At 42.1% G+C, this 26,828-nt stretch overlaps 1 protein-coding gene across 7 annotated transcripts in view; it reads left to right on the top strand.

Annotated features, from left to right (window-relative positions):
• Positions 1–25,192, top strand: part of myo9aa (myosin IXAa) — a 102,853-nt gene extending 77,661 nt beyond the window's left edge. For 3 of the 7 annotated variants that reach the window (XM_047580007.1, XM_047580011.1, XM_047580009.1), the window contains 29 exons: positions 3,212–3,352; positions 3,818–3,857; positions 3,946–4,068; positions 5,045–5,125; positions 5,317–5,427; positions 9,686–9,808; positions 10,428–10,577; positions 11,072–11,382; positions 11,770–13,509; positions 13,952–14,039; positions 14,244–14,459; positions 15,325–15,422; positions 15,573–15,703; positions 15,815–16,038; positions 16,176–16,292; positions 17,627–17,815; positions 18,229–18,279; positions 18,415–18,526; positions 19,700–19,761; positions 19,904–20,096; positions 20,223–20,351; positions 20,476–20,581; positions 20,675–20,806; positions 21,682–21,805; positions 21,972–22,019; positions 22,741–22,761; positions 22,974–23,182; positions 23,325–23,467; positions 23,557–25,192. In XM_047580007.1, coding sequence (XP_047435963.1) covers positions 3,212–3,352; positions 3,818–3,857; positions 3,946–4,068; positions 5,045–5,125; positions 5,317–5,427; positions 9,686–9,808; positions 10,428–10,577; positions 11,072–11,382; positions 11,770–13,509; positions 13,952–14,039; positions 14,244–14,459; positions 15,325–15,422; positions 15,573–15,703; positions 15,815–16,038; positions 16,176–16,292; positions 17,627–17,815; positions 18,229–18,279; positions 18,415–18,526; positions 19,700–19,761; positions 19,904–20,096; positions 20,223–20,351; positions 20,476–20,581; positions 20,675–20,806; positions 21,682–21,805; positions 21,972–22,019; positions 22,741–22,761; positions 22,974–23,182; positions 23,325–23,467; positions 23,557–24,056 — 5,713 coding nt within the window. In that variant the 3' untranslated portion in view covers positions 24,057–25,192. The remainder of the gene's footprint in view (positions 1–3,211; positions 3,353–3,817; positions 3,858–3,945; positions 4,069–5,044; positions 5,126–5,316; positions 5,428–9,685; positions 9,809–10,427; positions 10,578–11,071; positions 11,383–11,769; positions 13,510–13,951; positions 14,040–14,243; positions 14,460–15,324; positions 15,423–15,572; positions 15,704–15,814; positions 16,039–16,175; positions 16,293–17,626; positions 17,816–18,228; positions 18,280–18,414; positions 18,527–19,699; positions 19,762–19,903; positions 20,097–20,222; positions 20,352–20,475; positions 20,582–20,674; positions 20,807–21,681; positions 21,806–21,971; positions 22,020–22,740; positions 22,762–22,973; positions 23,183–23,324; positions 23,468–23,556) is intronic. The other 4 variants (XM_047580014.1, XM_047580010.1, XM_047580013.1 and 1 more) reach the window with 3 other exon arrangements.
• Positions 25,193–26,828: the final 1,636 nt, after the last annotated feature.

The raw sequence follows: 26,828 nt of genomic DNA, 5'->3' as shown, positions 1-26,828 counted from the left end.
TAATTTTTCAAAGAGCTCTAGCAGCTTTTGGGGCAGCTGTGACTCAGTAGTAGACTCAGTAGGTAGTGTAGGTTGTCCATGATTCAGAGGGTTAGCGGTTCGATGCCCAGCACATAGACCCCATGCTTAAGTGTGCTGTAGCAAGAAGGACCAAGCGCCTGGCACCTGTGTGTAAATGTGTCTACACTTGTACGAACAAGTGGAGATGTGTCATCATGACTGTAAAGTGCTCTGAGCAGTTCTATGAAATACGAGAACATCTCATATATTGTTTATTTTTGGCTTTATTTGAAAGGTAGTAGGGGATAGAGAAAGAGGGGATGACCCTTGTGAAAGGGTGAAACTCACTATAGCCTCCGTTTATACAGTAAGTGATACATTTTTCATCATCGTGCAACACGCGTGAAATAATCACGGCATCCACCTCAGGGCTCTGAGTTCGACGTGGCATGCCCCTGGAGAAGAAACGAGGCCACAGTCCACCACTTCCCCTAATTAGCCGCAGGCTCGAGATTAACCCAGGACCACGGCCGGTAGCTCACAGAGGGGCTCGTACAAGACGGCTTTTGTTACACGGGAGCTCGGTCTGGAGCTGTTAAAATTTCTCCCCCTTAACGGGATTTGCAACCTCTGCCCTGCCTCTCCCTCGCTGTCCCCGCTCTCATCCTCCGCATGCTAAGAGCGAGCCCCAAACCCCGCACAGCTGCTTCCTCCGTGATGTAAAGTCAGAGCTATGCATCGGAGAGAAGTGCCCTGGGAGTGATAAATATTCAGCCCCTGCAGGGTGCTCGTCAGCTGGACGGAGCAGCCGACAGTGCAGAGCTTTATGGGACTCTCGGAGGAGACTATGGAGATAAACAGTCACGACAGAAGGCATATTGTGCTATCGCCATTTGCTGAGATCGATGATCAACTGGGGTGAAATTCTTCTTTATATGGTAGACCAGATGCAAAAAGAAGACTCGTACTTTATTATATCGTGACGTAATAACATATTTTCAGATCTGGCCACAGATAGCAAACCCGAACAGATTTTGTCTGTGTGTAAACCCAGAAATAAATCCAAGTGCTTTGATTTACACTTATAGTCTGGGGGGTTTGTGGATCCTCAACTGTAATTCATGATATTCGAGTGTAACCCGCACTGGTAATACAAGTCATCTATTCGCACTGCTCCTCTGAGACTTTGCAGACGTAACCCCGCGACAAGAATAGTGTATCTGGCTTCCCCAGAGATCTACAGATTCGTCTCCCGGGTCTGTGCGAGGCCTCCGAGAAGAGGAAAAAGAATTCTGAAATTCTTGTTTTCTTTTGCCCCTGGTTTCTATTTTCAACTTGGCGTCCATTAAACATTTCAGATTTAACACAGTTTGTCTGAAATTTAACCCCAAAATGAAATCTTGTTTTTTTTTTTTTTAATCATGGTTATTATTTTCAAATGTGCATCAGATGTAGCTATCATGTATAGTCACAAAGGAAATTTACTTAAAGGCAGCAGGCCTGTGTTTTGAGTTAAACGCTAATTACGGCATGCTAGAGCTCACAGCGACTTTCTTTAACACAAACTAGAGCTTGTTTTCTAAATGGAGAGTCATTGCAGTCAGTAGGATTCATCCTCTGGGAGCTATGAATGTTTTTACAAGACTTCAAGGCAATTCATTCCATAGTTATCGAAGTATTTCACTCCGGGCCCTGCAGGCTCAAACTGTTTGCGGAGTAGAATATTTGGTTCTTGTTGTGCGCAGGAGATAATGAACACAACGGGCACAGGCAGGGCTGTTGTTTGTATCAACATTTACCTCCGTTTACTTATCTCACAGGTTCTTTGTTTAAACATGTTTATGCACATTTATTTAAGCTGTGGAAAATCACTTTCAAACCAAAAACCAATTTATCCTGCTGTTTTCTGTTTGCATTGACTTGTGCTATTTATTGGGCTTATAAAAAACAAAACGCCCCTACTCTCTCTCTAGGAATGATTCAGCCCCCTGCTAATAACACCGTAGGAGTTACCAAACACATGTTGCTGCTGAAGTGTGTGTAATAGTGTGTGGCCTGTAACTCGACGAGGGGAATTCTCGTAAACCCCTAAATGATGGCGCTGGAAACAACATAAACGGATCTGAAACAGTGATAAATTGCTACTGCCACAGCTATACTCTGCTCCCTATGCTCCGTTCTGAACAGTGATGTCAGAGAGCCTTTACTGCTTCGTTTTTATTTTGTTCCCTAAAGTGTTTTTTATTTTTTTTCTTCTTCTCCTCTCGTCTCCTCCTCTAAGCAAACGGTTTTAACCATGACTCAACCGCTCGTGTTTTTGTTTGCGTTCTGGGCAGGTGGTTCGGTTTCACCTTGAGGCCTGAGGTTTCAAACCCTCTGAGGCTTCAGTGAAGGAATTCTGTGTGAGATGAATTTCTCCCACTCCTTAAATAAAAAAACAAAACAAAACATGGAAACTACTGCCCCTACTGGTCACATTGTTCCTGGGGAAAATACCCTTTTCTCCAAAACACAGAAGACATTTTTAAAAAGATTATTCCCTCATTACTTCAGAAAAGACAACGCTTGTGAAAAACACAGTCTTTTATATGTGTTAGATATGTTGGAGACTATTTTATATAATTCCTAAATATCAAAGTTGGGAAAACATTTCTTTTTTTTGACCCAAGCTCGACATAAAAACAATAAAACGGATTCCAATTAAATATATGTTTTTCAAGACAGTCCTAAAAGAGTTTCAAGAGCTGATTATATATACACTATATGTTTGTATCTGCTGTTGCATTAACACAGTGGATCAGTGTAAAATTGTATTTGTGGCAAATTAAGGAGGAGACCAGGGCACTCTTGAGGACCAAAGTTTAAAAAGCCTTTATTAAAAGTGGCTAATGCATTGTTAAAGTTAAAATGCACCACCTTCATCAGGGTGACAACTGATCCACAAAAACAAGCTCTCCTTTTTTCATTTTTTTCCGTAACATTAAATGTTTTACATGACCTGAGGTGGTGAAGGTCAGTGGTTGTCCATCCATTTTTTGTGGGAGTGTAATTTCAAGCTTTTTAAATAAAAGCATTTCTAATTGTTTCTCAAAGGGAGGTTAAAAAGTTTGGTTTGTTTCAGAAGTGTCTGTTAAAGTTTATAGAATATGAAGTGAATATATTTTCATGAGCTAATCACTTTCCTCTGTGGGTGTTTGTTTTTCGTTCAAAGGGCTTCGCCGGGCCTCGGCTGGAACGGACGCGTGGGTCGACAGAGCCGCTTGTCGTCCGGCAGCTCCACCGCAGACGAAGACGGCATCTTCGTCAAAACTGCCAGCAGCAAACTCCTCGAAAGGGCCCACGACATCCTCATGTCAGTACCAAGACACACCTCACGTCACCGCGACACTTTAAACCTCCTGTGACACCAGAGATACTTTTATCAAAGTGATGTTTGTTTCCCTTCTGTCGATTAAAACTGAAAACTGCTTCCAGCGTCGTTGTCTAGTGGTTTAGAGGCGGCGGTAAACCTGAGTTCAAACATGTGATCTTCTGGAGCGTCCTTTAGCCTTCGCTACATTCCTACATGTTCAGTCAGTGCTGCTCCACGGCTGACCCTGACCTCCGACCTCCCCATGCAGCAAGTGAAGAGAGAATTTCCTGCCGACGGGGATGAATAAAGTTCCTCTTCACTGACAGGGATATGACCCACTAGGGAAAAATTTCTGGAATTTAATGAATTCTTTGGTTGACCTTTTACTTGACAGGAAAAAAAAAAAGAAGTCTCTTTACCTGTTGATTTAAAGACTAAGTGATTTGTTGTTTCTGTTTTAAACAGGCGGAACAAAAACTACAAATCTAGACCAGTTCTTCCAAAGGTATACCACTGAATATCTTTAATTCTTAGTTTCTTAGAGAGTCAAATGTCGTTTCACGTATTAACGCACTTTGTTTTTACACTTGCAGCATTTACTGAACGTCAAGTCCCTGAAGTACCTCAGCAACCTGACGCTCCACGACCGCATCACCAAGTCACTGCTCCACCTGCACAAGAAAAAGAAACCGCCCAGCATCAGCGCACAGTTCCAGGTCAGACGCAAAGACATTCTCAAATAACACAATGAGCCTGAGCTGAACCGAGGAGACCGTCTCCACCTGTGAATACGATGAAACGAGTGGTTTCATGTTCAGTAGAAACACCCACCTGAAAGTCATAGGTGCATTACATCATGTCTTATGACATGATATAAAAAAAAAATACATTTAATTTTTGCCTTTACTCACTCACTGACAGGCCCTTGGGAAATTTTATGGAAATTCCACTCAATCTGCTCGGTAAAATCTTCATTAGCAGGATTTAAATTTAAAAGTTCTTTCTTTAGATCAGATTTCCTTCATTTTCATTTTTATGCTCCACATAAAAGCAAAATAATGTTCCACACATGCCAGTTGACAGATACACTGTAACGCAAAATGCAAATATGATACAAAACAATAACATGACATTAATGAGACGGACAGCAAACATGATCAGCCAGAATTCCTTTATACACACAAAAAGCTAAAAAAACAACGACACAGAAACTGATTATTTCTTTCACAACAACAAGAGTGAAACGGCTGCTCTGGCTGTTGGAGGTAGGGATGAATGCGGAGGCCCTTCTGGCGAACAGCCCTGGCCCCTGTGTGTGGATGACTTCACTTTCCACATCCTGTGCTGCTCTGATTGCCTTAATCTCCCATTGGAGAGGGAGTGGGGGGCTGAATTCCTCCCGCCACTGAATTATCACACATACTGACACACACGTGTTTTTAGCACACACAACAACTGCACATGGAAGCACACATGGCCCCGGAACAACATCCTTACTCAGACACATCGTCTGTGATCGCGATCACTCTAAACCTCGCAGCAGAATCACAGCTGAGTTCTTTACAGCTGATCGAGCCACCAGGCCTCCTGTCAAACAGCTGGGAAGTGTGACTCTGTGGCTTGTTATGTTCTGTTAAATTTGATGCCTTGTTTTGTTTTGTTTTGTTTTGTTTTGTGTGTCTCATTCTGTAGGCGTCACTCAATAAGCTAATGGAGACTCTGGGTCAGTCTGAGCCTTATTTTGTCAAGTGCATCCGCTCCAACGCTGAGAAGGTACAGTGTGCTCGCTCCAGACTGCGGCCGCTTTGGTTCAGTTTTCAAAGCATTTTTCCTTTAACTCCCTTTGAAGATTGCAGTTTATTTAAAGCTGTTTGTCATTTCCTCTTCTTCTGACGGTTCCCGTTTCTATAATTTTCCCACTGATCTTCTCCCCCTCTTCCTCTCTCTCTCTCTCTCTCTCTCAGCTGCCCTTGCGGTTTAACGATAACCTGGTGCTGAGGCAGCTGCGTTACACGGGGATGCTGGAGACCGTTCGCATCCGCCAGTCAGGTTACAACATCAAGTACAGCTTTAAGGTAACACGCACACACATTTACACCATGTAGATACTCCCTAAAGCAAATTAGTGCAGCTTTTAGCTTTCATTTAAATTGACTAAATAGGAAAAAAAGGAACAGTCAGGCGCGGGGAGTACACAGATCATCTCACGAGTAACTGCACTTAAATTTATATACATTTGAAATGGCAATACTGAAGTAATATCCTCGAATTACAGCTCCGCTCCGATCTTGTTACAGCTGCTTTTAACTGGAGAATGAACATTTTTTGATAAACTGCTAAAACAAAACCAGTGCCAGTGTCTAAAAATGTACGGACTTCAGCGTGCTTTGATTTGTTTTTATATTTAATCTAATGGAGGAACTGGAAAATAGTTTCCACTAACATTTTAAAAATAATATATGCATAAGATATGCATTATTATTTATGTGACCTTTTAGCTTAAAAGCAAAACTCATCAAACTGATCTCATTCAGACATATATATGTATGTATATTTGTTATTCCTATAACTTTGACTGTACCTACAGCACATTTGAATATCCTCAAATTAAAGCTGAGAATCCCCACTTTAATCAAAAAAAATATATATATATAGCTGCTTTTAACTTAATGGTTTTTTGATAAAGAACTAAAAGTTTTTGTACTTTTCCTTGCAAAGTATATTTACATTGTAATAAACATCTTCTCCATCCAAAATATGAATGAACAACACTGATATTATAGGGTTTGAGTAAGTCTTCCACTACTTCTATAATGGCAAATTACAAGAAATTTTCAAAAGAGTGGTGAAGAGTCACAGCAGCTGATTGGAAATGTCTGGACTTTATTATTATTTTTTTTTTCAAGACTTAGACAGACTTTAATGATCCACAAGGGAAATTACTTGGTCATAGTAGCTTAGTTGTTAGAAAAGGGTGAACTGTTATACAGCTGGATAGAGTTTGGTATAAAGGAAGTTCTGTAGCATTCACTACGGGAGTGGAGCTGAATCAGTCTGCTGGAGAATGAGCTCCTCTGCTCCTCTGTGGGATTGTCCATGATGGAAAGCAGATAATTCAGTGTCCTCCTGTCCCTCATTGAGACAAACAACTCCTTACCAATCGTTGATCCTACTGATCATAACACACTTAACACTTGCAGCATTTACTGAATGTCACGTCTCTGAAGTACCACAGCGAGCTGACGCTCATACATAACAATACATCATAATAATACATAATCTGCACCGTCAATGTTAAACTAACTGATGCCTGGTAAATGTCCACATCTTGGACCTTTCTTCTCCAAGCTGCAACCAAGGTTTGTTTTAAAGTGTATCACTAAAGCTGAAAGTCAAAGAGGTGTTTTATCAGTCACCCTCCAGAGCTACTGAATGTTGTTACATATAAGATATTTACAGTGATCTTAGGTTCCCCTTTAAACAATGTTGTAAAGTAAATTAGCAGCATGCTAACTAGACACTATCACATTGCACTGGATGTTTGTTTTTTGATGTTTGTCTAAGGAAGCAATACCTCCAGTATTTATCAGTCGAACATCTTTGGATGTTAAAGGAAACTACCTCATTTCAAATGAAGTAAAGTGACTCCTTCACCAATCATCCAATTCAGTTCGTCATATTTAATCATTAAACATTCAGCAAGATGAAAATAAAATCCAGTCGCACTGGTGTTGATAATCTGTAAAGAACTGAAATAGTTCCACCATTGCACTTAATACACATGAAACGCAAATAAATAAGTCAGCGTTTACATTACGTTATTTAAGAAGACGGCAGTAAAATGATCAGTCACCCTTTCAGTGAAGTCAGGTGCCTGTGTTTCTCAGGAATGTCTTGATGGCTAACTAACTGACTGTTAGAGCAGTTAAAAAAATAAAGCCGGTTATGTAGTGATTAGGGCTCACACGGTCACAACCATAACATGAGAAACTATGAGAACGTTTAGGGCCATTTGCAGCCATATTGAAATCGCCCAAAGGATCAGGCCAGCAGTTCTCTAAAGAACATGGCTAAATGCTTATTGGACTATATCCATAGGCATGAAGACCGTATACAACACTGACAGTCACTGACCGCTAGACGATCTCCATGCCTGAATGTGGAAGAAACAAACCCCTGGGATGTCTCCCGATAGCCCCAATAGAAAAGCAGCCACTGCCTTTAAAGTGTTTGTTTGCCAAGAATCATGTTTTCCTGAAAGCAAACACTAGATAAGGCAAACTGTAAACCAAGTTCAGCAGCAGATCACTCATAAACATACAGTATCTCCAGCGTGCAGGCCAGGACGCTCGGCTTCACAGCTCACAAACCCGAAACCCGAACATTTTGGTTTCCATGAGTTCAGGTGCCAGTGATGAGTTCATTGCTAGGAAACTCATCGCTTAAGGGCTTATTGTGCGTCCCATCAGGAGGGAATTATGGGAGATGGGAGATGGCAGCCATCTTAACCACGCTGGCTCTCATGAAAGTGACGTCAACGCTGTGAGAAACACTGTGTGACTAATAAAGTAGCAGATCATGTTAAATGCAGATTGGAAGTGAGATGTTTGACAGAAGATGTTGGGGAGTGGCTCCATTTTTTTTTCTTTCTTATTCTTAAGTTTCCATTCTGTGGTTGTGAGCGTTAATTTGTGCCAGTCACTTCCTGCCAAGGTTTTATGCAGATTACGTGTTTTCCCACAGAACCAAAGTGGTATCTTTTATTTGCTTTCCTTTCTGAGATCTGTTAAGATTTGTGCTGCCTCCCAAATACTAATCAAGACTAATGGTATTTTATTTATGACACTGAAAGCAGCAAAAAATTTTTTTGACTCTTTCTGTAAACAATGTCTGAGTTTACATTTACTCACATGAGTTTTGTTTATTTTGATTCACATCTACTTTACTGAGCTATAACAGTTTTATTTCATACTACTTTATGCAATATTTCTGACTCCAGTGTTAATATTGAATGTTTTGCTTTGACCAATCGCAAAGATTTAAGTCTTTTTAGCCATTTTTAACCAGGTAAATGGACATTTAAAGTTAAAATGTTATTAGACACAGTGTTTCTTACTTATTTATAGCATGTGTGGTGTGAATCTTAAAGCTTTATGTGTCTAGTTGCGGCTCCTCGTATCCCCATGAGTTGTTTGAAGTTCCAATAAAAACAATATAACAATATAAATCTCAAATTATTTGATTTTAATAACTTGAACCCAAACACAAATAGTTGTTTCCTACCAGTTCCCTCAACCCTTACCTGCAAAACCTTTGTATACTTTCCAAATAAAGCTCCACTCGAATCATGTTACAGCTGCTTTTAACTGGAATAATGTTTTTGATCAGAGTATTATTATTACTTTCCTCTGACTGTACCTACAGCACATTTGAATAGCCTCAAATTAAAGCTCAAAATATATTACAGCTGCTTTTAACTGAATATTTTTTTGATAAAGAACTAAAATAACCAAAAAATATGCCAGTGGTCTAAACTATATTTTGAATACTTGATTTATTTTTGTATCTTTCCTTACAAAGAATATTTAAATTGTATTAAAGATCCTCTTCCACCAAAATAGCTTGCAGTAACGCCTTATAAGTATTATATAAATAATACACCATGATTCATGTGGCCTGACCTTTTTGCTTAAAAGTAAACATCATAAAACTGTATTTCGATGATCTCACTCAGATAATTTTAGCATCACACATCATCGTTTACCAGAAATTCTTCCAAACGTATTTCGTGCTGCGGTTAGCACTAATGAGAAATATCTTGAGCATGGTATCACTTTGGAGCATGTTACAGTTCAGGACAGAGCTCCTCCATTGTCCTCTGGTCTGTGAAACACTCCCCGCACTTGTAATTGTATAAACACAGCATCTGTTTCCCTGTCCACCCCTTGCAGCCCAGATTGTATTGGATTCGGACAATGAGCTTCAGTTTGAGGAGTGGGAGTTGGGCATATTTATCCCATGATGTTTGAACTCCTGCAAAAATGGACAGCGTGGGCTTTTACCTGAAACCACATGTTGCTCAACAAATTTTTATTTATTTATTTATTTATTTTTTGTTGAATATACAACAGAAAGTTGGTGTAGTTTCTGCTGCAGGTCAAGAGTTACATCTCAAATGTAAAAAAAATATGGCATCAGCAGATTCCTCAATGTAAAGCTTTTCTCAGGCACATTACTGGACAGATATACTGTGCACATTACACAAATGTTAACAACTGAACTGATCTGTGGGGTAATACTTTTCATTCACACCTCCTCTCGTTTTCTTGGTAGGACTTCGTCCATCACTACAATGTGCTGCTGCCAGAGGGCGTCAGTGCTACCAGAGAGAGCATCCAGCAGTGTCTGGACCAGCTAGACCTACAACCCGACGGATATCAAGTGGGAAAGACGATGGTAATTACCCACATTTCTCTTTTCTTTCCTCACTGCACATCTTTACTGCACACCGTTTAATTTCAGTGGCATTACATCTGTTTGTTAACGGAGCATGTTAACCCCTAAAAACACACATAGTATAGGAAAATAATTTTTTACAATTGTAAAAAATGACACTGCAGTGCAGTTGTAACATGACGAATTAGGGGAAACTAAAGTTTACTATATTGTGTGTTTATTGTCATGATGGCATATCCAAGCACTGAGAATGAATTACTCCAAAGAATGTACAAGTACATTAACAGTAATGTGGTTACTTGACTAAGCTACCTTATAAATACAAATAAAGTCTTAAAACGTGGCGAACGTTTAGAAAAAAAAACACTACTGATGTAATGTAGACAGTGCCCCATATTTGAGTGTGTGTATGTTCACGGTGTGAATGAAGGGTACGTGCCTCTGGGATGCTGTCTATATAATTAGAGGATCATACCTGGCATTCTTGTGGCCACGTATCCGGCCAGGGATTACTGAGGTTTGTGTGTGTGTGTGCGCTTGTGATTGACTGTGAGCTCACTCTTAGTCAAATGTGTGTCCACCCCCCCTGTGCTGACTCCATCCTGATCCCTCCCCTCAGGTGTTTTTGCGGGAGTCTGAGCGCCAGCGGCTGCAGGCCTTGCTCCACAGGCAAGTTCTCAGACTCATCGTCATGCTGCAGCGGCGGTACAGAGCCCGGCTGGAGAGGAAGCAGTTTGTCCGGATGAGAGGAGCAGCGGTCTGCATCCAGGTAGAGGATAATGATTTTCTGTCTTCTTCTGCTGCTGCTTCTGGAGTTCAGAATATGCTCCTGAGAGGTGCTTTGTTTGAAATTAAATTAAATAAAAATATGGGAAAGGTTTTGGTAAATTTTGTTAAAATTATTAAATCTGAAGACATTTTGGATTAAAAGTTATTGTACATGCACCGTGTACAGAATTGCATTATATTTATTTTAATTTCATTTGTAATAATATAATACTAAGTTAATATTGTGATATATCACTCAGTTTGAGCACAGTGAAATTCAAAATGTGACTGAAAGCTATTTATTCACCCCAGATATTTGATTTTAGCTTATTAAGTTACTAAATTCATTTTTTTTCTGAAATCTGTGTGAAAGTCCAGCTCACTAACAGATCAAAGTCTGTTGGTAATGTAAAGTTCAGCGCCAGTGAATATGACACTTTATCACTGTAGTATTTTGAAAACAATATATGATTATCATCGCCTCCTCCCTCACAGAAATGGTGGCGTTCTTACCGGTCCGTGGATGAGCATGAGGAGCATTATGACCCCAGGGCCCAGGAGGAAGCAGCTTTGTGTCTACAGGCCCACTGGCGAGGATTCAGGGAGCGTCAGAAGTTCAGGCGGTGGAGGGAGGCTGCTCTGGTGCTACAGAAGGCATGGAGGTTATGGCTGTATCGGCGCTGCACAGCTGCATTGGTTATTCAGACGGCCTGGCGCTGCCATCAAGCCAGAGAAGCCTATTTGCGTCTTTACAGCACTGTGATACGACTACAGACGTTAAGCAGAGGCTACCTAACCCGACAGAGGTAAGATTTAAACACTGCTAGAAAACTGAGGTACAGGTGAGGTTAACAATCTGAAGCCTTTTACCATTTGGAAAGGCTAATGATGCTAAAAAAAAAAAAAAGAGCTTCTAAGTTTAGAAGACGGCATGATTTTGCTAAAGCTGGTGAAAAACCAGATTAATCTTTGCGCACAGCTCTTGCAATGTATTTGGTCATTGTTCAGTGTGCATGCAATTACGCAAGCAATCCAACCCAAAGCAGCTCTGAAGTCAGCTGAGCAGCTGGGAACTAGAAGTTGTAAATCACGCTCTAGCTTTAGGGAAAACTGGAGGAAGTTAAGTTTGCCGTCGATAACTACTAGTACTGCAGGTTCAGCTAAGATTGTAAGTTTGTCTTCTTGATTGACAGCTTTACAAAACTGAAAGAAGAAAGACAAAGGGAGAAAGAGGAGCAGCAGGAGCAGGAGAAGCTGCTTCAGCTGCAGAATGGCCAGGTGAGCATTTCACCGGAGGAGGAGGAGGAAGAGCCGTCTGAAAGAATCATGGGGCTGGACCTTAGCACGTGGGAGGATCGTTCCTACGAGCAACGGGAAAGGAGCCTCCAAGTACTCAGCAGCCACAAGGATGAAGTTAAGGAGAATGAGGCCTCGCCCCAAGTGCAAACTGAAGCACCGGCCTCTGTCACTACATCCACTGTGGTGGTACGAGACCGTGCCAGAAATCTAGATGAGCCATGCCAGAAAACCACACGAGCCAAGAGAGAGAGCCGGCGGATGAGGGAGCTGGAGCAGGCCAAGTTCAGCCTGGAGCTCCTCAAGGTCCGGGCTAATAGCGGTGGAGCATCTTCCCCCTCTGAGGAACGACGCTGGTCTGTTGAGCTGATGCCCCCTGCAAGCCCACCACTCCGTTCACCTCAGGGCACGCCTGACAGCGAGAGCTCCAAAGGTAGCTTTGAGCTTCTCATGATGGACGATGAGCCACCCAAGGCGACAGAAGAAGTGACAGACAGTGAGGACCTCTGCTCCCCTCTCCCAGAAGTCGATCCGATATCTGAGCCTTATGTGGAGGTTGTTTCAGCAACACCAAAGCCTGTCGAACCACAGAAGACTGAGGCTTCTGATGCACCCCAAGGCAGCCAGGATCTAACCAAAGTAGATCTGGAAGTCCCCGCTGCCCCCTCACATCCGCCCAAAATCGAGAACTACCTCCCAACCTTTTACGTCCCTGCGAGTGATGGGAGCAAAGTAATTTCCCGTCATCCTGCTGAAGAGCCTCAGCGTAACACAGAGGAAACCATTTCCACAACCACCACTACTGTTACCAAGCCTCTAAGACGTGAGTCAACACGTCGACCAGTGGTGGTGGTCATCAGTATGCAGAAAGAAACACCACTAAGCGAAGAATTTAGTGGTGTCGTCCATCCCCCTGTAGAGGTTCGAGATTCTACGGCCCAGACGGGGGACTTCACTCCTTCACCACAGAAACCAGACCCAGCTCCTGTGCCTCAAGGACCTGTCCCTGGCTCAACCTCTGTCCCTCGGGCTGACCAGTCTGTCCTAGAGAAGCTGGTGCGACTGAACGAGGCAAAAGAGGAGAGGCAGCGTCATCTGCAGCAGCAGAATGAAAAGGAGATGATGGAGCAGATAAGGCAGCAGAAGGAAGCACTGGGGCGGCAGCGCCTGTACTTCGCTCAGTATGAAAGAGACATGTTTGAGAAGCAAAGAGGAGAGGCTCTGCACAGGATACAGCAGAGTCGGCAGGGTGGAGAAGATCGTAGTGGAACTGCAACCTCCAGCAAGCCCCTTCGACCCAGCTCCCTGCTGATTGAGAGAACGTCACCAACTCCTCACGCCAGAACATTTTCCGACTCCACTGCCCCATCGCCACCGCCTGTAGACGGTCATAGCAAAGCCCCTCAACCCCAGCTGCCTCCTCCACCTGCTTGTGTTCCCAGAGAAAGGCGCACAGAGAGCAGGCCTGTACCTGAAGGCTGGGCACCCAAACTCACGCTGGAGTCCAGGGATGGAGGAGTGTCCAGAGTGAGACCAGTTGCCAAGAAGCCACCGAGCAACCAAGGCACAGCAGTTAGTTTGACAGATAAGACAGGCAACATCTTCTTCAATCCAAAGGACAAAGTGACATTTGCAAAGTGAGTATATTGCATTTTATGGTCTTTATTTTTCATGTCTCATTTTTGCCGTAAAATAAAGTGTACATTGACCAGATATAACATTATGACCACCTTCCCAATATTGTGTAGGTCACTCTTGTGCCCCTAAAACAGTTGTGACTCATCAAAGTATGGACATGGGCCTTCTGAGGGTGCCCTGTTTTGTCTGGCATATGAATGTTGTTAGTGGGGGGGCTTTGGGATCTATGGGTTGAGGGGAGGGGTGCCTGGGGGTCATCCCAAAGATGCTTGATTGGTTTAGGATCTAGTGGAAAGACAGCTAGTGTTATTTACTTCTCCTGTCAGTGGTCATAGTGTTGTGGCTGATTGTGTATATTCAAGTTCTCATTAACAGTTTTTTTTCTCAGTTGCTGTATAATGTATTTGTTGTATCTTAGTGCTTTCCTCTTCTGTCCATCAGTTTTGAAGGTGATGCTAAAGAAACACCCCCCAGAGAAGCACCCACACCTCCAGTCTCCAAGTCTTCAAAGGGAGCGAAACAACGGGATGTAAGGCTGCATTTTCATTCAGCATGTGTTTGCATATTTGCCAGGAGTGCTGTTTTGTGTTGTGAATGAATTAATGAACCTCCTAATCATAACGCTAAGAACGGAGCAGCTGACGGACAAGAGGAGGAAAATTCAAAGCAGCTCCTCTACAGATCATTTAAGTCACCTTTTAAACATGCTGTTGTCACTTCTGGTAAACTCCAGGTTGGCAGAGTGGGCCAAAAAAAGAAAGCCAGAATGGCACGGACCCGCTCCGACTTCCTCACCCGCACCCCCAGCCTCTCACTTGGGGCTGATTCAGATGAGGATGACTATGATGGCGACAGCCTCTCCAGCCCCCGTCATTACACTCTGCCGCTCTCCAAACAGAGCTCCACGGAGGCAGGCTTAAGAGAGTCCTGTTTCAGTGACTCAGACATGGTAACAAGCGCCATCCAAGCCACCAGTGGCCCCCTCTGCGTTCTTAAAGCGAGGCTTCTCTTTGACATTTCTAACCCACTTAGCAGAGAGCATAGGACTGCTTCACACCTCAAACTAAGCTTCAAAAAATGTCTGTTTTCTAAGAAAAACAAAAAAGTGTGGAAGACATTTCAAAAGGAATTCCAAGGCGGGTATTTTAAGGGCATTTTGAAATACCTGCTAACATCATGTATATACTATAAGCACCATCCGGTGTGTGGTATTCTGGTAGAAGAATAAACATTTTATGTAATAGCTGTGTCTGTTTTAAAGAAATGAATTCAGGCCTGAACAACCATAAGTGTAACACTTGATGACACTCATTACTGATTACTGATTTACTGACTTTTAAAGTCATTACTGATTTATGCATCATGATGAAGGATTTTTGGAATGTTTTTTCCCCTAAAACCTCAAGACTTTATCGTAGTTGCTTTTCTAACATTTCGCTTCTTCCTCTCTCAGCTGTAACCGTGACTTTTTTCCTTTCTCAATTCCTGTTTTTTCTTCCTTTTTCAATTGCAGTATCTGCATGTCCTCTCTTAGCACGTGGCGCTAGTCAAAAAGACAGATTTGTTCTTCACCACTTTCTCTCTCTTACCGCCTTCTGTTGTCACCTGTTCTGTTGTTTTCATAGTCCCAATGAATCAATTAAGTATCGTTTATTGTTTTATTGCTTTTTACTGTCAAAATTTCACTGAAACTTAGTAGAAGCTGGAGCGCCACACAGCTCCAGTGATGTGATGCTGCCATCTGCTGGCTTAGACCTGTCCTCAACTCATGTCCTCATGTCTTTAACATCTTGTCCACTGTGATATTGTTTCAGCCTGCAAGCTCCGAGGAGCAGAAGAAGATACACAAAGCCATGTCTTCGGGAGATTTGGTCAAAGTGGACTCCATCCGCAAGAGCTCACAAGATGGAAGGTTTGTTCCTGGACATCCGGTTTTATTTCATCATGTTTTTCTTTCCACCTTCTTTTGTTTTTAGTTGAATTTTCAATTATTATTACAAATTCAAGCTACGTATTATGGATGTCTAACAATTGAGTTTTATTTATTTATTTATTTTTTTAGGGTGCGTGGTAAGATGCGCTTCTGGGGCAAGACCAAGTATGGGGAGAAGAAGACATCCAGAGAAAAGTTGATCTGTGGGGGTGATTCTTTGGAGGGAGACTATGCAGACACAGGCCCATTGTTGACAGATGGTGGGTTATCCAAAAGCAGATGTATCCATTTCCTATACAAATGTCAGAGTGAAAGTGGTTGGGTCTCAATGAATCTCCTACCTAACGTTTATTTGTCCAATTTGCCTAAAGCGGGTCAGGAAAACATGTCACCGCCCTGCAGTCCTGACCTGACTCTGGATCGAAGCTTCAGAGACTTGAAGGAGAACAAGGAGCCGTCTCCCAAGGTGAAGCGAAGGCGGAGCGTTAAGATCAGCAGCGTGGCTCTGGAGCCAGCTCAGTGGCAGAGCGACGCGCTGCAGATCCTCACCTGCACCAACGACTACAGGAGCATGAACGACTTCCTCATGAAGAAGGTACGGACGAATGTGCTCCCTCTCTCATTCTCTAAATACATATGGGCAAAAAATGGTTCATCAATATTTGTGTTTTAACAATATTTTAAGAGGAGATCATGCAGTAGTAATTTTCGATTAATTTTCGGTAATTTTAGATTACCGATCTGGAAACGGAGGACAGCAAGAAGGACACCATGGTGGACGTTGTGTTTAAAAAGGCTCTGAAGGAATTCCGTCTAAACATCTTCAACTCTTACTCCACGGCACTTGCAGTAAGTGACGTCAACAGCATACAATTATAAATATCACTAGTGACATGTGATTAGAACCTATAATCAAATGGCAATACCGAACATAACAGTCAGTAAAGTTGATAGCTTTCTAGGTGTTTATTGTGAGTGTCAAGGGGTTGAAGTTTTTCATTCAGTGTGTTTACATGCACAGCTTAATCAAGCCATGCTCGAAATGCAACTTTCTGAATGCGGTCATTGTCCCAGTTTACATGCAATGGAGGAAATACAATAACTGACTTGAACATGTCCTCCTCCTCCACACTAGATGGCGATATGTGTCTTTTCAGCGGGTTAATACGATGTTAATACGGTCCCCTTTCTCGTTGACCTATTACGTCTTATAATAAACGAGTCGTTCATGCGGCAGACCGGCTTTTCAAACAGCAACCAGATAGATCATAGTGCAGCTTTAATAATCTCGTACGTAATGTGCGTGCTACTTTTGGTGCAAATGAGATGCGTGCTATGCCTCAGGTGGTTTTTCTACCAGCTCTGTTTACCTTCTTCTTTTGCGACCAGCTTTCTTGGATGTTTTTGTTCCAGGGTCATACGTCAGTGCAGCAGTTGTGGAGCATGCGCACACGGGTTATTCAGTTAAAGTCCAATTAAGGCATATACGTGGCGATTTTAGTTGGAGCAACGTGTTTACATGCGCTTAATTTGTCCAGTTTAAGTCGGATTAAGGCAATATTTATTTCCACATGCATGTAAACGTACTGACTGTCATGTCACCCATAAACTGTAAAATACAAAGATTCAAGAATGTTCATTTATTATTTGCAACCATACAGGAGCATGAGTTGGAACGAAATTATTATTAGTCCTGGATTATTTCACATAAGTAACTATAGTATGTAGGTACTAAATAAAAACGGTAAAGATAAAGAATTAAAGATCAATAAAAGTGTAATTATAAATAAAAACAGCAACATAGTAGCATGAATTTGTGCAAGTTTGTGCAATTCACACAGCTCCACCAGAGTCTTTCACTCAGGCCTGCACCATGATGGTGTAAAAATCAAGACAAACCGGACAGCACTCAGACATTTCTACATAAAGTGAAAGCATGCAACATATGCAGACAGTGTAAACACAGAAGACATAACACAAAGGAGATAATAATCCCTGACAGCACTGTGCAGAAGAGACTTAAAGTGGAGTTAAGGTGAAGAGTAAGAATAGACTAGGAATGTAAATGTACTGACCATATGAAACATATGACTAGTCTGGCTATTTTAAACTGGAAAACACGGTTTCCAGGGTAGAACGATAAAGCTGTGTGTTTCCTATGACCCCGTTATCTTCCTTCCCAGATGGATGATGGTAAGAGTATCCGCTACAAAGACCTTTACGCTCTGTTTGAGCACATCTTGGAGAAGACCATGCGGCAGGAGCAGAGGGACTGGAGGGAGTCTCCCGTCAAAGTATGGGTCAACACCTTCAAAGTCTTCCTGGATGAGTTCATGACTGAGTACAAACCTCTGGACAGTACAGTCAGCAAGGTAAACCAATGTACCGACCCCATGTTTCTATGATATCGATGCTTTGTTGAATTCAGTTTTGTGGTAACATTAAATAAACATGAATAGTAATAAATGTGAATCCAAAAGGAGTGTCGGATTGGACTAAACGGAAGCTACAGCTCTCACTACAATGGCACTGGTTCATTCCTGGCCTCCGCCCTTAGCTGTCATCCCTTCTCTCTAATCTTATTATTCCTTGTGTTTTTCCACTAGTAAACCTGTCAGACGAAGGCATAAAAGGCCAAATAAACAACTTAAGAAAAAGACAGTGTGAAATGATTGGTTGCTTATAAAGAATGATCTTTACAAACTTAAAACTCTAAGTATGTGATGATAGTTATGAAGAATACTAAAATATATCTGTTACACTTTCTTTTTTTCCACCCCTGAAGCCGCCTCCTAAGACCGAACGCAAAAAACGGAGGAAGAAGGACATGGACGTCGTAAGTCTCTCCTCATTCTCATAATCTTGATCATAACAAAAGAAGTGACGGCGTCCAGAATGGACTGTAAACAAGAAGAAAATCATACACAGAAATGGAAACACTCGCAGATGTAAACTGCTGCTCTCTCTGCAGGTGGAGGAACATAACGGCCACATTTTCAAGTCCACCCAGTACAGCATCCCCACATACTGTGAATACTGCTCGTCGCTCATCTGGATGATGGACCGTGCCTGCGTGTGCAAGCGTGAGTGTGCATGCAATTTTGTGCAGCTTTTTTTGATTTTTACATTTCCTGTTTTGACGGCCACGGATGGGCTTTTCACAAGTAACTGTTTCCTCATTAAACCCTGCTACTTCCAAAATGGTTAATTAATAATTCACCAGACGGAAAATACGCCGTCAACCATTTTAGTACTCAAATATTTATTTTAGTTATAGGTTCCAGTTATATCACTGTTTTAATTTGCTGTTTATCTTTCTGTCTTCGTAACTTTATACGATTCGCTTCTCACCTGATTTATAGAATTAATCATTTTCGGGGCGTTTAACCATTTAAAAATAGCCGTTGACTAATCATCAGATGAACTCATAATTAAAATAGTAGTGTGTTGGAATCTCAAATTAAATGTGGAATGGAGAAAATCCCTGTGATGGATGTTAAGGTTTGTGCGGCCGTGGTTTAAAGATTAAATATCAGGCTGTGATGTCTCTACTTGACATGAGCATGAGAAAAACAAACACTTTCTAGTGGAAACATGGGAGCAATTGGGAGCAATGTTTTGTCTTTTATGTCCGTCCAAGCACAATCTGGGTGATGGAAAATCCAAATAATCTAAATGTCCGACTCACTGATGGAAGCGATTGATGGTACTTCCCTGCCACGCGCACGCGCACACACACACACACACACACACACACACACACACACCTATCACTTCATTCGGACATTCATTTCCCACAGACCTTACCAGACCAGAACCATTACCTTTATCCTAACCTGCAACCCGACCATTTCCTAAACGTCACGCCAGAGTGTGCACCCTAAAATTGAACAATTTCTGCTATGTGGACGTGCTTTTTGTCCCATGCACACACACACATGCACCGCAGCGCTCAGTCTGGACTCAGAGATCGAGCCCCGCCCTTTCTCCCTCCTCTGCCCTAATCAGATTGTTTTCAACTGGACTCATGGGGTCTGCGGCTCTGTCTCTCCAGAGATTTCTCCACACAGTTTGTCCTTTATTCACACAGGATGTTTTTTCCGTGCCAGCCAATACTGCTTTGGCCTTTTCAGTTATAACATTTTTTTTTTTTTTTTTTTCTTTTGTCGCAATATTTTGCTGAATAATGAGGAGGCACTGCCTTTCTGTGGATAATGGAAATGACCTGTTTGATCTCTCTGGCTGTGTTTACCCAGTGTGCCGGTACGCCTGCCACAGAAAGTGCTGCCAGAAGACGACCACCAAATGCAGTAAGAAGGTGAGTCGGCCATATTGTTCATCCTTGACAATAATGTCCCATGACGTTAATTGTGTTACTATGGCTTTATGTACGGCGGCTACCGTTATTTTTGCCAGCAGGGAAAGCTATTTAACTTGTTTGTCTTTGTGTCTGTGAACAGTTCGATCCGGAGCTTTCCTCCAGACAGTTTGGAGTGGAAGTTTCTCGTCTGACTAGTGACGAGAGGACGGTGCCCCTGGTAGTGGAGAAGCTTATCAACTACATTGAGATGCATGGCCTGTACACTGAAGGAATATACAGAAAACCTGGCTCCACTAACAAAATTAAGGAACTCAAGCAGGGACTTGACTCAGGTACCGGTCTGAAATAGTTTATCATTAGCAAAGTGAGTGATGTTAGTTGACTTTGACAGTGAGCAGGAAAGGATCAAATGTCTCTACTAAATGCGGATTGTCTGCATTCTCCTTGGTGTCACTCAGATGTGGACAACATGAATCTGGACGAATACAACATCCATGTCATTGCTAGTGTTTTCAAGCAGTGGCTGAGAGACCTGCCTAATCCCCTGATGACATTTGAGCTATACGATGAGTTCATACGTGCCATGGGTGAGTCGAGCGTCCAACTCTGTTTCAGCTGCCCTGTCTTCAACATAACCTTTAACCAGAAAATTTATAGTTTTTTTTCTGTAACATTAAAAGGATGATTTGTCTTGTGGGTTTGGTCCCTCAGCTTTGCAGGACAAAAAGGAAATGATCAGAGGAGTGTATTCAGTCATTGACCAGCTCAGCAGGACTCACCTCAACACTCTGGAGCGTCTCATATTCCATCTCGTCAGGTAATTATTGTTATTATAGAGTAGGATTAATACATAAGACAGCTTTATTTACTTCCCGAGTGACTTTCCTAATACTGGATTCCATGATTTTAGGATCGCCTTGCAAGAGGACACAAACCGTATGTCGGCTAACGCCTTGGCTATAGTTTTCGCTCCCTGTATCCTTCGTGGTCCGGACACCATCGACCCACTGCAGAGTGTCCAGGACATCAACAAGACAACAGCGTAAGAATATAATATTAATGTCTGCCAATCTTTTTCTTTGAATGGGGTAAAAGAAAGTAAGTTTAATATATTTCATGAAGGAGCAATAAACTAAATTTAACATTTAGTTATATGATAGTAGATAGTAATATGTATCGGTAAATACAAGAAATAGAATTAGGACAAGGTTTTTTTCTGTGCAGAGAAAATATGAAAAAGTCCTTCTTCCATTATCAAATCTAAAGGCTTTGTTCAGACTGCAGCTCCTTTGGACAGACTGTCCACGGTGTTATTTGCAAGTGATTAAATCGTATTAGTGTGTCCAGACATCACCAGCCTATCTGCATGGTTGGTTTACCATGGTAACGATGTTAATGTCAGTAATTACAGAGTTACACTACAGCTTCTCATCACTGGGTTCCTTCAAGCTTTGCCTCTCGGGACACAGTTCATTTTGGGATCTGTCTATGAACTGTTGTTTTCAATGATGTTTTCCACCGCACAAAAACACCAAGCTTATTAAAATATGGATATGCCAAGACCTAAGAGGAGCTGAAGTGGTTTATCAGGTTCACCGTCATTGTCTCCTAACAGGCTTGTGTTGTTTGTTTCTGAAAGCTTCATAACTTACATCATCATTCAATAAAATCCCGTTTGATTTGATGTGATCTGCTGCAGAATTCCCCTGTAATGGTTGATAAAATTAATAGCAAGGGAGCATGACCTATTTATTTATTTATTTTTTTTTAGGAAAGAAATTAGAAACAAATAGCCTGCGGGAAAAGACAACGCTCATATTGTACTGTGTAAATAAAACCGTGTAGAAAAGGGATTAAGAGCTTATGTTAAAAAGTTAAAGCTAAAGTGGTGTTTTTCCTCTTGTCGTCCCTCCATAGGTGCGTGGAACTGATCATTTGTGAACAGATGAATAAGTACAAGGTGCGGCTAAAGGACATCAGCACCCTGGAGTTTGCTGAGAACAAAGCCAAGTGCAAACTGACGCTCATTAGAAGATCAATGGTAAGATCCCGCTATCATCGGAGCGTGTTAACAGATCTTCAGTCTTCCTGCCTCAGCCTTCCTTAAAAACTCCTTCACTGCTATATCTTCCATGATTTCCTCCTTTCTAAACAGCTTTTCTCCTCTCCAGAACCTCCCGTCCTAACATGTCCTTTCCTTTACCCAGAGACCTGTACTAATAGCTGTTAGATTTATGAGCATAGTGCACACTATGGTATGTATACACACGTACACTGTGGTTTACATCCCTCCGAACCATCATCCAGTGGTGATGTTGTTGTAGTACTGATCATCGTAGTCTCATCTCTCCAAATCTTTTATTGTGTCTTCATCTATTACCATAGCATGAGTCATCTCTTCATTTTATTTATTTATTTATTTTAATATTCAGACTATGTTCTTTTCTTTGAGGATGAAAATAGAGACGTCGTGCAGTCACGCACTGGCCTCTAATTTGATTTACTTTATAATATGCGTATTGCGCAGCATACAACATAAACATTTCTACATATTGTAGAAATGTATAAAGATTTGGCCTTCTTTAATTTTTCTTTTGGGGCGTCTCATTAACCCTTTGAGGACCGTCACGATGAGCCTTGCATCTGTGAAGACGTTAAGTCGTCCAGCTCATTGTGTATCTAAAAAACAAAGCTAAAACCCAACACTCCTTGGGTCCTCTACAGACCTTAGTAATGTGAGATCAGCTTTTTACAAGTATTTCCAGTAAAAAGCTAAACTCCACACTAGTCATTTCCAACGGAAGAACATGGATCAGTGTTGAAATGAAAAATCCAGTTGCCTTTGCTTTGTTTTTTAAGTATGAGACGTTTCAGACTTATTGTTGTATTAAGGCAGCTATAATTTACTGCTCATTAAAACTGACTAATCTGGGGTTGCTTATTCTTTTTTTTATTATTATTTTCCTGACACCAAAGCAGCCAAATGCAGCCAGAAAGGTAGAGTTTGTGTATTATTGTTTGAACTGTGCTGTTGTACTTCTTTTTATATTTGTGGCTGGTTACTTCATGTAGTTTAATCACTGCATGTGCAAGTGAGACACTTCTCCTCAGATGTGTAAAAACCTTCATTTTAGGATATTTTTTATGAAGCATAAATGTAACATGCAGGTTAGTAAGAAGACAACATCTACCCTTGACTTGCTCCTCAGGGAAAAGGCCACGTACAGCGACCGGTCTACCACACGCCTTCACCGCCGGTTAGTCCGCGGCTGCCGTCTGTGGTTGACGCTGTGATTGGAGTGAGCGGGGGCGAAGCTGGAGCCGAGCTGCCTCCTCAAATCCCAGATCCTCAGCAGGCGGTGATGCAGCAGGAAGAGAGAGTGTTGACGGAGCAGATTGAAAGCCTACAGAAAGAGAAGTAATTCAAATGTTGTGTGATCCACGAATGCGTGGAAATTAAGAGCTGCACCGCTGTGAATGAGAACAGTAACTGAATGGGACTATAATCAGCACTAGATGTTTTCACTACGTGTTAATATGAATAATGTCTGCCTCCCCAGAGAGGAGCTGACGTTCGAGATACTGACTCTGGAGCCGCGAGCCTCAGACGACGAGACCCTGGAGTCCGAGGCCTCCATCGGTACAGCTGACAGCTCTGAAAACCTCAATGTGGACTCTGAGGAAACCATTTCTGACTTTTCAGGTACGTCGTTATACAAGAACTCGACTCTCAGCTTGCAACTTTTTTTTATTTATTTTTTTTATATACAATTTTTTTGCCTTTCATTTCAGAGAGAGGTCCGCTGTTGACTTCCCCCTGGCCCCGGAGATCTGACGGGAGCAGCCCTCGGCGCCCCACTCTCCGTCGGCAGCCCGACTCCCTGGACTCTGTGGACTCTTGCTCCACCGTTTCCTCCTACTCGTCTTCCTCACACTTCCACCCTTCATCCACTTCCTCGACCGCCACGTCCCGGCGGTTTCGTTTCCACTCCAAGTCTCCTACCGTGGGCTCGAGTCCAGTGCATTCGCAGGCCCAGACTCTGAACACATCTCAAGCCTCGCGATCTGAAAGCTTAGACAATAGCCCCACGGGAGATCAGGAAGGCACATGTGACGAAAGGCCCCAGTTTACCAGCCGAGGCACCTACAATCCAGAGAAGGGTAAGCAGAAACTCAAAGGATCCAAACATGCAACCCTGAGGCACTCCAGAGAAAGCAGCAGCCATGGCAGGGACCCTCCAGACATACCGCAGCACCTGGTATTGTATGGCAGTAATGAATTCATGGTATGAAGGACACTGGGACACCAAAGCACTCCCTATCCAGCTCCCTGGCAGGCATATATGTTGTTCTCAATGGGAGGTAATGGAAACTCATCTCCACTCCCCAAAGCACTCTTGCTTAGCCTTTCTTCGTTGAAGTCTGCAAAGAAGTGTCCCCAAGTGCCGTGTACTGTGTTTCCACCTCCAGAGGGAGGAGATGGGCAGGATTCAGTGGATCTCTTCTTCTGTGGACTAAGCTGCCACCCACGCTCTCACAGTGCCTTGGCAGCTCTTACTCGGCGCCAAGAGGAAACACCCCGAGCAGGAGGACAGAGAAAAGGGAAAGTTGGGTAATACAGAAGACCACTCAGCATCAGGGAACGTTACAGAGCTGGAAAGCTGAAGCAGTGTACTACAGTAAAGAGTCAGGCAACACGGAGCCGTCGCGGATGTCACAGTGAAAGCTCAGATTTTTTAGCTGCTTTACACGTTTACAGTTCAACACAATCAGTGTAAACAGAGGATGCTCTGCTGTTACAAATTATTTTTTCCTTATTTAATAAATTTTAATGTCACAGAAATTCTTTATAGCATATAATATACAGATATAAATACTGTACAAAGCCGGAACACCAGCCTCTGCTGGGTAGTTGAAGTCAAATATTTATCTTTTTTTTTTTTTTTTTTTAATAACTTGGACAGAAATGTTCAGAAGAAGTGGACAGTGGATGCTACATTTGTGTGCGTGCATGTGCCGAGCGCTCATGCGTGGCTGTATGTGTGTGTGAGTCAAAAAAACAAAACAAAAACCCACTTCGTGTATTTTGAGTTTGTGCTGCTTTTTTTTTTCCCCCTTGCAAGGGAAATACCGCCATTAAAGGGACCAAGTCAGCTGGTGTGTATTCCAGCCAAGCGGATCCCAGATCTTTGAGAATGTCGGACGTCTATAATAGTCTTGCATTCACTGCTTAACAGCCATACAACAAGTGTAATGTACAGTACAGTTCATATGTACAGTATAGTGGACAAATGCCATTTTATTCTTGAATCTGTTGTTTTCCACCCACTCCCAAAGCCACTCCCCCCCTTCTGTCTCTAAAATGTTTGCTCAATAGCAACCAAGCAAGAGCATAAAAACAATAGTCTTCTGTCATTTTTAATGTTGATGATTTTGTCTTGTGTATTTTTCTATTTATCTGATTTTAGGTACACACAGTAAAGTGTATATATAATGCCGCAACACTGTCAAAGCAGATGACGTAGTATAAATAGGCCTCGTTAGGGCATCGTTAATCACTGATCAGCCGTAACATAATGACCACCAACAGGACAAATAAAGTGAGTGGGATATATCAGGCAGCAAAAGCACATTTTTTCCTCAAAGAAGATGGAAAAACTGGCAACTGGAAGCATTTTATGGACTCTGACTAAATCCAAACTGTCACTATGCAATAAAGCATCTCCAAAACTACAGCTGTAGTTGTAAAGGGCTTCCCGGTCTGCAGTGGTCGGTACCTATCAAAAGTGGTCCAAGGAAGGAAAAAGCGTGCAACAGGGTCATAGGCAGCCAAGGAGTGAAAGAGAACAAAACTTGTCTTGCTGTTGTGATCCCACTTGGCCTCCTAATTCCAGGTATCTCGGCCCGATGGAGAATCAGTCTGATACATGGAGGCCCCACCTCGCAGCTTGTAGGATCTGCTGCTTGCGTCTTGGTGTCAGGTCACCTTTAGAGACCTTGTGGAGTACATACTTCGATGAGCCAGAGTTGATTTGGGAGAAAAGGGGGGCACCTGCACAATACTGGTCATAATGTTATGGCTGATTGGTGTATCTCCGATAGATATTATAAATAAATTATACCCAGCTTTCTTTAAATTAGTACATGTCGGCTTCCCTTGCTTTGACATGTACATGTGTAATATAAATCAGTACGAAGATCAAAGAATGGATTGTTAAAATACACTAGATACATTTAGAAATAAGAAATGTGTTATTTCTCTTACAGATAAAATACAGAGTATAAGTAATGTGCACACCTCCAGCACACACAGGCGGTTTGCTGATAATGACCAGAAATTTATGTTGGCTAATGTTAGCAAACTCAATATTGTTGCATAACTGACATTACTTATTATTTAATTTGCAGACTTATGACTCTTCTCTACTTGCGATGCTGCTGCTCTATATCAGCCATTAGTCTGCATCTGTCGCCAGAGTGGCGGCAGTTCAATCAAAGGTTATATACCTCCTCTTTAAAGGGTTTATATTTATGCTACTGTATTTAATTCACTGTGCACTTTTAGCAACACATATGAGTTCCTACGACACTTATTGTGAATGACACTGAGCACAAGTGCCGCTCCTTTAAAAGAATTAGAGCTTCTTTTCAGAGGAATTTGTCTTCATATGAAGATAATAGATAGTGGCAACGTCTTGGTGCATGAAAACATCTTTGATAGCTCTAGGTGTCATATTACAATGTCGGTGCCTTCATGCCTTATCAGTTCTTAGATCTAGATATTTATTGTGTCCTTCTGGGAAATGAAATAAGACCTTCACTCGGGCTCCTTTTTCTTGGGTGCAAAGATAAAGGTCTGTATGCTTTTTTTTCCGTGTTGCTGAACCTTTTTAAATTTATTCATCATTACCCATCCAGGAATCTGCGTATGACCTTCAAAGCAAAATTGGTAGTAGTAATGTTTAGTAGTAGTTGTATCTTGTCCTAAACTTTGTTATTTGCATTCTTGTCGCTACAGAATCTTTGAATAGCGGGTCCTCTGTGTTTCATTTTCAGACACCCCA

The sequence above is a fragment of the Mugil cephalus genome, chromosome 3 (assembly GCF_022458985.1).
Source record: "Mugil cephalus isolate CIBA_MC_2020 chromosome 3, CIBA_Mcephalus_1.1, whole genome shotgun sequence".
NCBI lineage: Eukaryota > Metazoa > Chordata > Actinopteri > Mugiliformes > Mugilidae > Mugil > Mugil cephalus.
This window is presented reverse-complemented; position numbering and strand designations above follow the sequence as displayed.